Below are 15,389 nucleotides of genomic sequence, written 5' to 3'. Positions count from 1 at the left end.
TCTTTTAAATTACTAAACAGAGTTTGTGATTCTGTGTTGGGGGTCTCGTATAAGCCAATAAAGTATTCGTTGATGATTAAGGAATCATCGACGGTATGAATTCAATAGGACACTTGTTCATGAATCGAAGAATCACTTGTTTCGTCAACCATAATACAAAAATGTTCAGTCTTCTTGACCTAAGCCAATACCTTTCACAACACAGACTTTCCTAGTAAATCAATGATTTCGTTTTGAATATCGTGGGATGTCCACTTATAACCCGATATTCTAACCAATCTTTAAACTCAAGTAAGTCATTCATTCAGAGTTCCAACAATTAAAAAAAAAAAAATTGAGTTTACATCTTTGTGCCTGGTGAAACGTTGTTATGATGCCTCATGTAAGGGGGAGAAATGCGTACCATCACGTTTCCGACTTTGATAAAAGTCCGATTATAGCCTATCGCGACTGCGGGTTATCGTATCGTGACATTGCTGCTCGCGTTGGTCAAGATCCAATGTCTGTTAGCAGAATATGGAATCGGTGGGTTCAGGAGGGTAATACGGAATGCTGTGCTGGATCCCAACAGCCTCGTATCACTAGCAGTTGAGATGACAGGCATCTTAACCTCATGGCTGTAACGGATCGCACAGCCACGTCTTGAACCCTGAGTCAACAGATGGGGACGTTTGCAAGACAACCACCATCTGCACGAACAGTCTGGCGACGTTTGCAGCAGCATGGACTATCAGCTCAGAGACCATGGCTGTGGTTACCTTTGACGCTGCATCACAGACAGGAGCGCCTGCGATGGTGTACTCAACGACGAACCTGGGTGCACGAATGGCAAAACATAATTTTTTCGGATGAATCCAGGTTCTCTTTACAGCATCATGATGGTCGCATCCTTGTTTGGCAACATCAGAGTGAACGCACATTGGAAGCGTGTATTCGTCATCGCCATACTGGCGTATCACCCGACATGATGGTATGGGGTGCCATTGGTTACACGCCTCGGTCACCTCTTGTTCGCATTGACGGCACTTTGAACAGTGGTCATTACATCTCATATGTGTTACGACCCGTGGCTCTACCCTTCTTCCGATCCCTGTGAAACCCTTCATTTCAGCAGGATAATTCATGACCGCATGTTGCAGGTCCTGTACGGGCCTTTCTGGATACAGAAAATGTTCAACTGCTGCCCTGTCCAGCACATCTCCAGATCTCTCACCAATTGAAAACATCTGGTCAATGGTGGACGAGCAACTGGCTCGACACAATAGGCCAGTCATTACTCTTGATGAACTGTGGTATCATGTTGAAGTTGCATGGGCAGCTGTACTTGTACATGTCATCCAAGCTCTGTCTGACTCAATGCCCAGGCATATCTAGGCTGTTATTACGGCCAGAGGTGGTTGTTCTGGGTACTGATTTCTCAGGATCTATGCACCCAAATTGCGTGAAAATATAATCACATGTCAGTTCTAGTATAATATATTTGTCCAATGAATACACGTTTATCATCTGCATTTCTTCTTGGTGTAGCAATTTTAATGACCAGTAGTGTATAAAGGCTGGGAAGTTTTGCCTTCTAGAAATTTCTACTACATTTCAGAACATTCGAGAATATTCAAGAGCATTCCACAACTTTCCAGAATGTGACACAATGGTCCAGGATGTTATGGAATGTTGGGGAATAGTTGGGAAGATTCCAGAACGTTAGTAAACATCCCAGAACAACCCAGACCATTGTGGAACATTCCAGAAAACTCTTGAATGTTGTGGAATGTTCTGGAATACTGTTCTGATATGTGCCCCTGTGTGTGTATATGTGCCAGATGGGTGTGTATACCTGCCCTTTTTTCCCTCTAAGGTAAGTCTTTCCGCTCCCAGGATTGAAATGACTCCTTACCCTCTCCCTTAAAACCCACATCCTTTCGTCTTTCCCTCTCCTTCCCTCTTTCCTGATGAAGCAACCTTGGGTTGCGAAAGCTTGAAATTTGTTTGTGTTTTTTTATTGTTTATATTGTCTCTATCAACATACCAACGCTTTCGTTTGCTAAGTTACAGCAACATGGTGTTTGCCATATCATGGCTCCTCCTTTCCATCCTCAATCAAATGGGAAGCAGACAACTAGCACAAAATTTAAGACCGGGGAAAAAAAAAAAAAAAAAAAAAAAACACACACACAACATTTTGGATGTGTCACCGGAAATACGTCTTCACTGGTTCCTCAGTTCTTATAGGTTCACCATTGTTGGCAATATTAGTCCGGCAGAGTTCTTGCACGGTTATCACCATGGACTCTGCTACAGCTGCTTTGACTGACATCAGGCAGTCTGCTGGAACTGGCCAGACAATGCTCTGACCTGGCACAGCTGTTTGGACTCGTGGGTTTTGCCACCGGCCGAATGGTTGCCGGCAGTAATCAAGAATACCCACAGTTGACACATCCGTGCCATCTGCACAGCTCAGGGGAGATACTGCAACGTGTCGACTAGCCACAACCTCGAGGGGGCGGCTGTGCACCCGGTGTGCCTCCACCATCCCCACCCCATCCGTCTGCCTGGCCATCTCCAACAGCGTGGCCAGTGTCTGGTCTTTTTCCCCGCAGCTGCCGACATTTTCACAACTGTGTCCTCTGCTTTGGGTGCCCCCTTCAGCTGTCGGAGACCCAGAGGGATCACGGTGGGATCACAACTCACTTGCCGTCGCAGCCGACAACTCCTCCACTGCCACCTTCATCGCAGCTGGGGCCACCTGTTCCACTGCCTTCGCTGCAACCTCCTTCCCTGGGGTTGGACTCAGGATTTGAAATGGACCTGCGTCAGCATCACCTGTCATACCATATGGCCTCTGACGGGGGGAGGGTGGGGGCGTTACGGGCACCGCACCTGTCCGCACTCCTCCGACCCTACACACTGATGGCAGTGTGTTGCACGACTCAACAACATACACCAACCACGCACAGAAGAAATGGATGCGAGCACAGTGCTCACTTCTCCACAAGAACACTGTTTTTTTTTTCTTTTTTGTAAAATGCATAATTTTACATTTCTGAACACTTACAGCAAGTTGAACATCATCTGCAAAAACAATGAGGTCACTACTAATATCGTCTGCAAGGCCATTAATGTACGACATGAACACTTCTCTAGAGCACACCTAAAATTCCTTCCATGTTAGTTGATGATTCTCCATTCTAAATAATATGCTACAGTCTCCCTACCAGAAAATCCTCAATCTAGTCACAAATTTCACTTGGTATCCCATACACCATACTCTCGATAAGAAAGTGTAAGTGTTGTACTGATACAAATGCCTTACAGAAATCAAGAAATATTGCACATACCTCATTGTCTTGATTCACAACTTTCAGTATAAGATGTGAGAAAAGTGAGAGTTAGGTTTTGCATGATAGATGTTTTTGGAAGCTATCCTGCTTTCGTAGAGATCATTCTATTCAAGATACTTCATTTGTTTGAGCTCAGAATATGTTCCAAGTTCTACAACAAATTGATGTCAAAGGATATTGGACAGTAGTTTTCTGGATCACTTCTACTACCCTTCTTGTAGACAGATATGACCTGTGCTGTCTTCCAACTACTGAGCACAGTTTTTCATTTGAGAGATTTTTTTTTTGTCATCAGTCTGCTGACTGGTTTGATGCGGCCCTTCACGAATTCCTTTCCTGTGCTAACCTCTTCATCTCAGAGTAGCACTTGCAACCTACGTCCTCAATTATTTGCTTGACGTATTCCAATCTCTGTCTTCCTCTACAGTTTTTGCCCTCTAGTACCATGGAAGTCATTCCCTCATGTCTTAGCAGATGTCCTATCATCCTGTCCCTTCTCCTTATCAGTGTTTTCCACATATTCCTTTCCTCTCCGATTCTGCGTAGAACCTCCTCATTCCTTACCTTATCAGTCCACCTAATTTTCAACATTCGTCTATAGCACCACATCTCAAATGCTTCGATTCTCTTCTGTTCCGGTTTTCCCACAGTCCATGTTTCACTACCATACAATGCTGTACTCCAGACGTACATCCTCAGAAATTTCTTCCTCAAATTAAGGCCGGTATTTGATATTAGTAGACTTCTCTTGGCCAGAAATGCCTTTTTTGCCATAGCGAGTCTGCTTTTCATGTCCTCTTTGCTCCATCCGTCATTGGTTATTTTACTGCCTAGGTAGCAGAATTCCTTAACTTCATTGACTTCGTGACCATCAATCCTGATGTTAAGTTTCTCGCTGTTCTCATTTCTACTACTTCTCATTACCTTCGTCTTTCTCCGATTTACTCTCAAACCATACTGTGTACTCATTAGACTGTTCATTCCGTTCAGCAGATCATTTTATTCTTCTTCACTTTCACTCAGGATAGCAATGTCATCAGCGAATCGTATCATTGATATCCTTTCACTTTGTATTTTAATTCCACTCCTGAACCTTTCTTTTATTTCCATCATTGCTTCCTCGATGTACAGATTGAAGAGTAGGGGTGAAAGGCTACAGCCTTGTCTTACACCCTTCTTAATACGAGCACTTCGTTCTTGATCGTCCACTCTTATTATTCCCTCTTGGTTGTTGTACATATTGTATATGACCCGTCTCTCCCTATAGCTTACCGCTACATTTTTCAGAATCTCGAACAGCTTGCACCATTTTATATTGTCGAACGCTTTTTCCAGGTCGACAAATCCTATGAAAGTGTCTTGATTTTTCTTTAGCCTTGCTTCCATTATTAGCCGTAACGTCAGAATTGCCTCTCTCGTCCCTTGATTGAGGGATCTACGATGGATTATAGTTAGAAGAGGGGCTAGCTCAGGTGCAAATTCAGCACAGAATCTGATAGGGATTGCATTGGGCGCTGGAGTTTTGTTCAATTTTAGCAATTCCAGATTTTTTTTAAACCACCAACACTAATATCTATCTCACTCATCTTCATTGCGGTGTGACAAGTATTTGGGGCAAAACCTACGATTTTCCTTTGTAGAGATCATCTGAAAACAGAGGTGAGCATTTTTGATTTTGGTTTGGCACCTTCAATTTTAGTTTCTGTCTTGTCCACGAGTGTCTGAACTCTGCCTTTGGTACCACTACAGCCTCTACACATGACCATAATTCCTTTGGGTTTCGTGAGAAATCCTTTAATAATATTCTACTCACCAAACGGTGGCAGAACACACACGTAAAAGACTGTTGTGACTGGCAAGCTTTCAGAGCCAGTGGCTCTTTCTTCAGGCACAAGGGTTGAAGAGGAAAGAAGAAGGGTGAAAAGAAAGGACCGCAGAGTCTAGGAAAAGGGGTACATTTCGGGAAATTCACCCAGAACCGCGGGTCAGGGGAGACTTACCGTATGGGATGAGAAGGAAAGATATTGCTGGGGAGTGCTCTCAGGTTTTCAAATCTCATCTGATGCACTCCCCAACAATCAGTCTTTCCTTTTCATCCCGTACAGTAAGTCTCCCTTGACCCGTGGTTCTGGGTGACTTTCCCGATATGTACCCCTTTTCCTAGACTCTGCGGTCCTTTTCCTTCACCTTTCTTTCTTCCCCTTCAACCTGTCTGCCTGAAGAAGGAGCCACTGGCTCCGAAAACTTGCCCATCACAACAATCTCTTATGTGTGTGTGCTGCCACTGCTTGGTGAGTGGATTTTTTTATCTATATTTTTGTTGTTATATTTTTAATAATATTCCGCTATAGATGTCATGGAAGGCTTCCGACATTGCCCCCTTGGTAGCAAAATGCGTGTCATTCAGCATTTGCCTATCTGTAGACCTATGGTTTGTTTTACATCTATTATGCTGTAGTCTGTTTCTGCAGATGTTTCTTCAAAGTGCCTCTCTAATCATGAACTGTTCTGCTAGGTATGTAACTATGAAGTGCATGGTCAACCATTCTTCTAAACCTGAATCACAGTTCTTCTACATGCTTCTCTCCATAGCTAAATATTTTGAGTTCTTTATTGAGATAAGCCAATCCTGTCACTTTATCCAGTTTGCTTAACATATAAATCACTGTAGTCCTCAGAGAAGGCATTTAGTGATGTTTTGCAGACTCTCACCAGGCACACTACTTACAAAACAGCAACTTTCAGAACTGATTATTGGAAGATTAAAATCTCCTCTGACGATGATAGTACGAGTGGAGAACTTACATACTAATGATTTTCTCTGAATTTTTTGGTTGTTTTTATGTATGAGTCTGATAGTCAATAGAAGAATTCTGTTACAAATTTACACTTGATACTGCATCTTGCCCAGACAACCTTGCATGCGTATTTGATTTCTAGCTCAGTGGATTTGAGTTTCTTAACTGCAGCAAATACACTACCTCCAGTTAATACATGAACATTAGCCTATCCTTTTAATACATATACTTAGATTTTCCCCAAATAGCTCACAACTATCTGTTTCAGGTTTTAATCAGCTTTGAGCACTGCTTTTTAGGAGTACTTCAATTTTAGGAGTACTTTAAACTCTGTCACTTTGTTATAAATGCTTGTGCAGTTAATCTCTAAAACTTTAATACTATCATCTGTAGGCAGCTCTTCTTTGGATCTTATACTGACTCTTCCAGGTCCCCTACAGCTACTGTTATCTAGACTGGATGGAGAGTCACTTAATCTAAAACACCTTTTGTTTTCCCACACAGTCAGTTGCCTGGGTAGCAGCCTCTGATGTGTAGTGCACATCCCCCTTTCAGGGGGACCCTATAATTCTCAAGCCTATGACTCAAGTCTACGAAGCCACAGCCTCACTTGTTTCAGAACCTTCTTAGTCTCTGGTTTAAGTCTTCCACTCAACTCAGAACCAGGGGGTCATGATCTGTTCTGGAGACAATGCTGCAGATCATGAGCTTTGTTGAAACTTCCTGAGGATTGCTGGTCTTCTCAACCTTCTCTGCCAGTCACTGGAATGATACGCAGATGACTGGTACCATTTGTTCCGACGTGCACCATCATCTACTGTTGGTTGCACCCTGTTTCCTCAATGGCTGCCAGAATAGCCTCTTCCACACGGTGAATAAGGCCTACTGGCATACACGCTGAGTGTACTTTGTGTTCCTTCCTATCCCTTCTGCCATTTCAATAAGTGGTACCAATATTTCCAGGACATCTGAACTGCTGACGGTGCTACATTAAGAAAGGTTATTAAAAGGTCCAGAAGCATGTGCATCATGTCTGAGATTAATACCTCTGATAACAAAATCAAAACAATTTGGAGTATTATTACAAGGGAGACAGGGTAACCAAGAGTACAGGATGACGGCATCACCATCAAAGCGAATGTAAACTTGATAAACAACAAGCCGGAAGTCGAAAACATTTTGAATAATTATTTTTTAAATGTTGTAGAGAAAATAGGATCTAAATGTTCATTGGAAGAAGCAAGGCAGATAATAGAAGAGGCCTTACCCACACCATTTGATACAATTGAAATTCCACCCACCTCTCCCTCTGAAATTAGGAAGATAATAAACTCTCTCAAGAATAAAAGCTCACATGGAATTAATGGTATTTTCAGCAGGATAATAAAAGCTTGTTCCCAAGAAATAAGTGGGATTCTTAGCCACATATGTAATAGCCCTCTGAAGCAGGGTATTTTCCCAGATAGACTGAAGTATGCCATTGTTAAACCACTTCATAAAAAAGGGGATACGTCTGATGTCAACAACTACCGCCCAATCTCTCTTCTGACTGCCATACCCAAAATTCTTGAAAAAGTAATGTATTGTAGAGTAGTTCCACACCTTTGTAAAAATAAAGTTTTAACAAAACGTCAGTTTGGTTTCCATTAGGGTTTCTCAACGGAAAATGCTATATATACTTTCACTAATGAAATATTAAATGCTCTGAGTAACCGAAACTCACCTGTTGGGATTTTTTGTGATCTATCAGAGGCTTTTGATTGTGTAAATCATGGAATACTTCTAGATAAGCTCAAGTGCTGTGGTATGAATGGGACAATGCTCAAATGATTTAAATCATACCTAACTGGAAGAGTGCAGAAAGTTGAAGTAAGCAGTTCACATAATATGCAAAAAACTAGTGATTTCTCAAACTGGGCAACAATCAAGAATGGGGTGCCGCAAGGTTCGGTCTTGGGTCCTCTGCTGTTCTTTATATATATTAACGACTTGCCGTTCTATATTCACGAAGATGCAAAGCTGGTACTTTTTGCCAATGATACAAGTATAGCTATTACACCCAACAGACAAGAATTACCTGGTGAAATTGTAAACGATGTTTTTGAGAAGATCATTAAGTGGTTCTCTGCAAATGGGCTCTCATTAAACTTTGACAAAAAACAGCATATACAGTTCCACACAGTAAATGGAATGACACCATTAATAAATATAGACTTCGATCAGAAATCAGTAGCTAAGGTAGAATATTCAAAATTTCTAGGTGTATGCAGTGATGAGGGGTTGAAATGAAAAAAAAAACACACACTGAGGATCTGCTGAAACGTTTGAGTTCAGCTACTTATGCTATTAGGGTCATTGCAAATTTTGGCGATAAACATCTGAGTAAATTAGCTTACCACGCCTATTTTCATTCTCTGCTTTCGAATGGCATCATATTCTGGGATAACTCATCATTGAGTAAAAGAGTGTTCATTGCACAAAAGCTTTTAATCAGAATAATTGCTGGAGTTCATCCAAGATCATCCTGCAGACACTTATTTAAAGAGCTAGAGATCTTCACTGTATATATATATTCACTTATGAAATTTGTTATTAACAATCCGAACGAATTCAAAAGTAATAGCAGTGTACATGGCTACAACACTAGGAGAAAGGATGATCTTCACTACTCAAGGTTAAATCTAACTTTGGCTCAGAAGGGGGTAAACTATGCTGCCACAAAAGTCTTTGGTCACTTCCCTAATAGCATCAAAAGTCTGACAGCATTTAAAAGGAAATTAAAAGAATTTCTGAATGGCAACTCCATCTACTCATTAGATGAATTTTTGGATATCGTAAGTGGGTAATCCCCCCCCCCCCCCCCCCTACCAAAAAAAATTACTATTAAGTGTCATGTAATATTTTGTGTAATTTAATATCTGACACGTTCCACATCATTACGAAGTGCCGTATTCATGATCTATGGAACAAGTACTAATCTAACCTAATCTAATCTAGACCACTACTCTGTTGCATTTACCTCCTGTTGACACACAAAACAGGACGATTCCCTGCGGATGAAGTGTCTCTCATTGGCTCAGTTTCAGTTTAAGACAGCACCTCAATCTCGTTGGCTTGGAGCATAGGTACACCACCTTGAGGCATTCCCGGTCCTCGTCCATCCCGTGCAGGCGCCTAGCCCTAACATTGACGACACGACACTCATAGCCAAGTGGACAAGTAGTGACAGATCTCATACTTCCTGTAGAGGAGACAGGTCCACAGAAGAGGACAGTACTTGAGGCAGCACTGGTACTTCTCGTACGTGAGTTTTGACATCCCTCTAAACATTACCATTCACAGCAAATTCCAATCCTTTGGCTAGTCAAGACAATTTCCAGCTACTTGTGAATGTCAACTAGCTCATTCTGTGTTTGAGAACGGCAAGTCAGACTGCATTGTAGCTCAAGTGAGGCTTGTCAATTTTCTCGGGACAAACCGCTTTACAAGATTGAAGGTGATTTTCATCAAAATATGAAAACTACAATGCCATCTGCTATGAATGTAGAGAGGTGACATACTAGAAGGATATACCCAAATAAAGTGCTAGTGTATGCTTCAGAAGTACAGCTAAAGAATTGTATCCGATTTCTTGTCCAATTCGCATCTGAACTAAAATTTTTATCAGACATGTGGTTCCAGGTTGTCACTAATACATAATATCCACCAGCAGACTGTTTTCTGGAAGGATACTGGAACCTCACTCTTGACACACACTGCACTTTCATTTATGCTGTCGACGTACTGAACAAAAACGTGCACCATGGAGTATTTTGAGTGAGATTAGGCTAATTTCATTTCTTTCCACCTTCATCATTACACGCACACTGTAGTGATTCGAGAATTTGTGTGTTAATTCTAGAACCACTCAGCCTTCTACTGTCTTGAACACACGATATTCTGGATATGGTGTGGGATGGTACAATTCTACCTACTGCACGTCACATGTTTGTGTGTGCAGGTTTAAAATCAGTTGCGGGAAGAAAGACACGGTGGTCGGACGGCACCGACAGTTACCTGTTGGGCAATCCGTAGATGTTTTAGTGAGTGTCTAAGGAAGAACCATGGAGTTTATATGCAGCTCCGTGCTTATTGTGTCATTTACTATTGTTATTAAAACAAGAACAGTTGAAAAAAGGTACTCTTGCAGTCTCTTCACGCAACCTTGTTAGAGGCAACACTCATTTTATGATTCATGTTAAGAAAGGTCATAGTATCCAAGCCAACTTTCTTTCAACTGTAACTCAATTTGTTACAAACGTCCGACTGTACGAGAGACTTGCAGGAAGTTACCTATTCACGTGGAAAGTGAGATTTTTATTGTGTATGGAGGTCAAATACATCGTAGTTGACAAAAAGTAAAGTTTGTATGCCTACTTATGTCATAAGTAGAAAGAGTCTAAAAATTCCTGTACCTAGCGTTATTCGACGGAGAAGAAGTCAAGAGGGTTTCCAGCAGCCGGCTATTCGGTAAAGAAAAGTGGCTTCAAATTCCAAATTAAGTCACCTCGTAAAGAAGTGGAAGGTGGTTTGGAGGAATAAGCTGATATAACCCAGATCCATACTCACACTAAATTGTCAGAACGTTAGAACATGACGACCTGTGTGAAAGGATCGAGAAAACAGGAATTTTCAGTCAAAAACGAGAGAAGAAGCTGTTATGTGTTGCCATAGTGACCAAACATCATAAGGCAAGGGAATTACTCCGAGACATTGGAATATGTTCAAGTACCCAATGGAGCAAAATTTAAATGGAAAAACATGGAAGAAATGAAAAATTCACAATGATAAAAATAGTAAAGAAACATATTTGTCAAAGAAGAAGTACGCATAGAATGCTTCAGCTAAGAACATCCAGTGCGGGGAGTGTACTGCTCTCTCACACATCGCGAGAACGCAGACGCGGAAACCAACAAACATCCGACGCCGCCGGCACCAGCTGCTGTTCACCAGTGCTGACCTGCCTCCACATACACTCACCTACGCAACAAGAATTCTACTTGATTACTTTAGTACGAAGTGGTATAAGATACTGTTGAGTGAACTGTTGTTGTGTAATTGTCATATTTAAAGTTAGTTTTAAATTTTTGCAAGAGCTATGGCATATAAAAGTATGGAAAGTATACAACAGGTTGGGGAAACTCAAGACCCAGCTATGGCAATGAAGATTAGCAAAGAAGTGCCTGACTGAGCTGAGTTGATAAATTTAATCAAAGCTCAGAGTCTTAAGTTAAACTCATTAAATTCTCAAAGTGCGACTAAGTAAAGAATTAGACTTGGTAAATTCTCAATTAAATACTCAAATGATAATTTAGGTTTGTTAAACACCAAAGTCGACTCTCAAAGCAAGGAATTTAGTAATCTATGCGAAGGCATGGGTGCTTTGAAGACTGACTTCAACGCCATAAGTAATAAAGTAGAGAATTTAAAAGTAGATTTAAAGAACGAGTTGACAAATTCTTTGACTACACAAATTAATTACATGTTTACTGACCTAAATAATCCAATTTCCAGAGCTTTTCCAAAATTTTCCAGGAAAAAAACTCTATACACCTCAACTACAGAGTAAAATGAGATTCAATAACAGCACTGAAGTGTGTGCACTGCCCCATGTTTACAGTGCACATGTGTTGAATGTTAAGTCCTGTTCTTGAATCACAGAGACATCTTTTTACTTATTACCAACATGTTAAGGTAATGATGATCACACACAAACAATAATAATTCATGGTTTTTATTAAATTGTGCCTATCATATAGCTTTAACTTTGCCTGACTCATTCAATTAATAAACTTCCGCCTACAACTCATTTTAAAAAGTAGTACATAAAAATTTACTCAAAAAATACAAAAACTGCAATACGTTACTATATGATACTAATATAAACCAGAATACGTCGAAAACAAACCACGGGCAGAATCAATTGAGCACACTAAATGAACAGTTAAAGCTATTAATAAAATGTAATATCTGTATGTGACACACAAACTTATATACTGTGTTTAAGTAAAGTGGCTTGAGTAGCATTAAGAAATTTACAAAAGTCATTCATAATAAACAAATAGAACAAACCTGCATGATGAAATATTGTTTTCTTAACATTCTTCTTAAGGTCGAATCCAAAAAGATAATGTGCTAGGTTGGGCTGAGGATGACAAAGGCACTGTTGCAATAATTTAATAATTGTCAGTTTTGTCTGTGCTTGTACACTCAAAACCTCTTCACCATCCACATTCTGTGGAACAAAGAAAATATGACATTCACCAAAAAAGTATACATTATATTTTTAATGTATGGGAGATTCTACCATATGCATTTTTGAACCTCTACAACTCAAAAGTAGAAATTAATGAGACTGTAGTAGCACTTTTCTGTTTCTGTGGAGGTGGAGGGAAGAACAAAGTTGGAGGAGGGCAGATGAAGTAGGGGGAAGAAAAGAAGAAGAAGGAGACTAAAATGGAAAAGTGGCAGAGATGAAGGGAAGAAAATCATCAGCAGATTCTTACTGGACTGTGCTGAGCAACAAGTCCACAAGATCTCTCTCTTACCAATATGGAGATACTTATTCTCGTTTTCTGTTATTAAATGGAGCCAGCCCCATTATGCCAAAAGAGCCAAAGCAACAAAAGTGTAAATAATATATTTTGTATTTGTTATGGCTTTTGCAATGATCAACAATGAAACAACAAATGAAGAATCATTACTGTTCAAAGCAATGAACTGCACCATACAAAAAGGAATTACTGAAATGTGTAACTTTTTCTTTGCTCTAAAGTCTTGTTAATCTCAATAAACTGGTGAAGTAGCAATACTGATTACACAAAACAATGGCTAGTAGAGGGAAGGGGGAGGGGGAAGGTGCAAGCAAAGTCCAAGTCCAGTTACTCTACTTGTGCTTCTAGCAACTTCAGCTTTACACATCTTTGTGATGTGTGCCAGGGAACAGTCATTATGTGTGCACACACGTGGGTAGTAACCGATACAAGTCAAATGTTTCTACTTAAAGATAGTTTGAATGCCTGTGTAACATTACAGTAAAAAGAAGCAGTAGATAAGTTCATGATCGAAACCCTTCGAGACAAGTGAAGTCGGGGAAAAAACTAAAAGCAGTTCTTCACTTGTCACTGGACTGACACTTCTGAATGTCAGACGCTAGCTGTCACACTGCTTTGCATGTGAAACATGCGCACCATTCAGTGCAACTGTACACACGATGTACTCCCATAACCTATAAACTAAACTAACTACGCCCCATCTGAACAGGTCTGAAGATCCAACAGTTTGACCAACCGCCGTGCCATCCTCATCCAATAGGTGTCACTGGATGCAGATACAGAGGGACACGTGGTCAGTGCATCGCTCTCCTGGCCGTTGTCAGCTTTCGACTGGCCTCACAGGGGATGAGTGTGCCCCGCTTGCCGACAGCACTCTGCGTACCCAGACAGCTGCCCAGCCAAGTGCTAGCCAAGGCCAATAGTGCTTAATTTCAGTGCTCTGGTGAGAACCAGCGTCGTCACTGTAGCCAGGTGGTTGGCCCCGTAAATTATACTGAACGAAAAATTGTTTGCTAGCTTTCGGGAACTGAGAGGCACGGGGTCCCGTTCTTTTTATCTTCCTACAGTTATTGGGAAGTCATCAAGACTGCTTACAAAATGCTTATTAAAATACATGTTGCTGTGTATTCCTCTCAGGTGCAGCATTTGTTAAGTGTATTCACTCCCGGACTGGTGACGTTCGACAGCCGTCGCCATCCTCACAGAGGAGATCTGCCCCTCAGTCAGCAAGTAGCCACACCTTGAAATATTTTTTTGAATGTCCTCTCTTCTTTTAATAACCACTGAAACATTGCATAAACTGTTAATCTTTCAAGTCTTCAACTGGAATCCAGTCCAGTCAGATGCCATCTTCTTTCAGCCCTGGATTATGTCAGTCTGTTAACCAACCGAACCTGATTGTATATTTGGGAATGTAAATTTAGTGTCTATTTCATTATAGACAAATTACAGATTAAATGTCCATGTCTGCCCAAGAGGGTCCCTAACGCTTCGGCAGGACTGTTAAACTAAGAGATGGTAGAAGTTTAACTATATACGCTACTGCATTTCTCTGGCATTTTTCAGCTTAAATTTGAGAAGCTTCTTTATGTGTGTGTTGTGGTCTTCAGTCCACAGACTGGTTTGATGCAGCCCTCCGTGCTACTCTATCCAGCGCAAGCTTCTTCATCTACAAGTAACTACTGAAACCTAAATCCTTCTCAATCTGCTTAGTGTATTCACCTCTTGGTCTCCCTCTACAATTTTTACCCTCCACGCTGCCTTACAATACTAAAATGATGATCCATTGATGCCTCAGAACATGTCCTACCAATCGATCCCTTCTTCTAGTCCAGTTGTGCCAGTTATCCTTCTTCTCCCCAATTTTATTCAGTAACTCCTCATTAGTTACATGATCTACCCATCTAATCTTCAGCATTCTTCTGTAGCACCACATTTCGAAAGCTTCTGTTCTCTTCTCGTCTAAACTAGTTATCGTCCATGTTTCACTTCCATACATGGCTACACTCCACACAAATACTTTCAGAAAGCTTCTTAATATGTGATAAAATCTTGCCCAGAATCCAGGTACCGAACTCATTAACTACTCTGTTTAAACACACAATGCTTTATCATCACATTTAATAAATCTGAAATGCACATAAAAATCCATGCCAACAAGCTTACTTGTCATACATCTGATTCACAAAATCGAAACTCTGGCAGAGTTCGATAAGGTGTTCGTCATTTACCTCTGCCAGGGACGATGAGAAGAGGCAGGTTACAGTTTAACTTGTAATAGCAGTTGAAGACAGGGAGTAGTTGCTTGTTTTTGATTAGAAAGAGGCATAAAATCAGCTACACCTGGTTGGAGTGCCTTTTCTAGCACTTATCTGAGGTGACTGAGGACACGAATGTTGGAAGACCCGGCAGAGATTTGAACATTGCTGATGCAAATACCGGTCCAGTGTTTCTTCCTAACTTGGTGGAAGGCAGCAGTTATGTACAGCCTAAGGAAAGCTGCGCAGACAGTGAGCTAATTATAAGGTTTTGGTCTGTAAATGAGAGCTCATTTTCTTTGGCACTGTCTTCCTTGTAACTAGGTTAAAATGAAATAGCTTCTATCCTTAATAACTAGATAAAACAGACTTACCAGAAGTAATAAATAATGCTTAAACTAA

General features: G+C 40.8%; 1 protein-coding gene across 1 annotated transcript in view; it reads right to left on the bottom strand.

The window, feature by feature from the left end:
* Positions 1-15,389, bottom strand: part of LOC126481044 (nuclear pore complex protein Nup205) — a 313,396-nt gene that overhangs the window by 98,489 nt on the left and 199,518 nt on the right. The window contains exon 18 of the mRNA XM_050104525.1: positions 12,248-12,410. Coding sequence (XP_049960482.1) covers positions 12,248-12,410 — 163 coding nt within the window. The remainder of the gene's footprint in view (positions 1-12,247; positions 12,411-15,389) is intronic.

Source organism: Schistocerca serialis, chromosome 5, assembly GCF_023864345.2.
Source record: "Schistocerca serialis cubense isolate TAMUIC-IGC-003099 chromosome 5, iqSchSeri2.2, whole genome shotgun sequence".
Classification (NCBI taxonomy): Eukaryota; Metazoa; Arthropoda; class Insecta; order Orthoptera; family Acrididae; genus Schistocerca; species Schistocerca serialis.
Note: the sequence above shows the minus strand (reverse complement) of the source record. Positions and strands in the feature narration are given on the sequence as shown.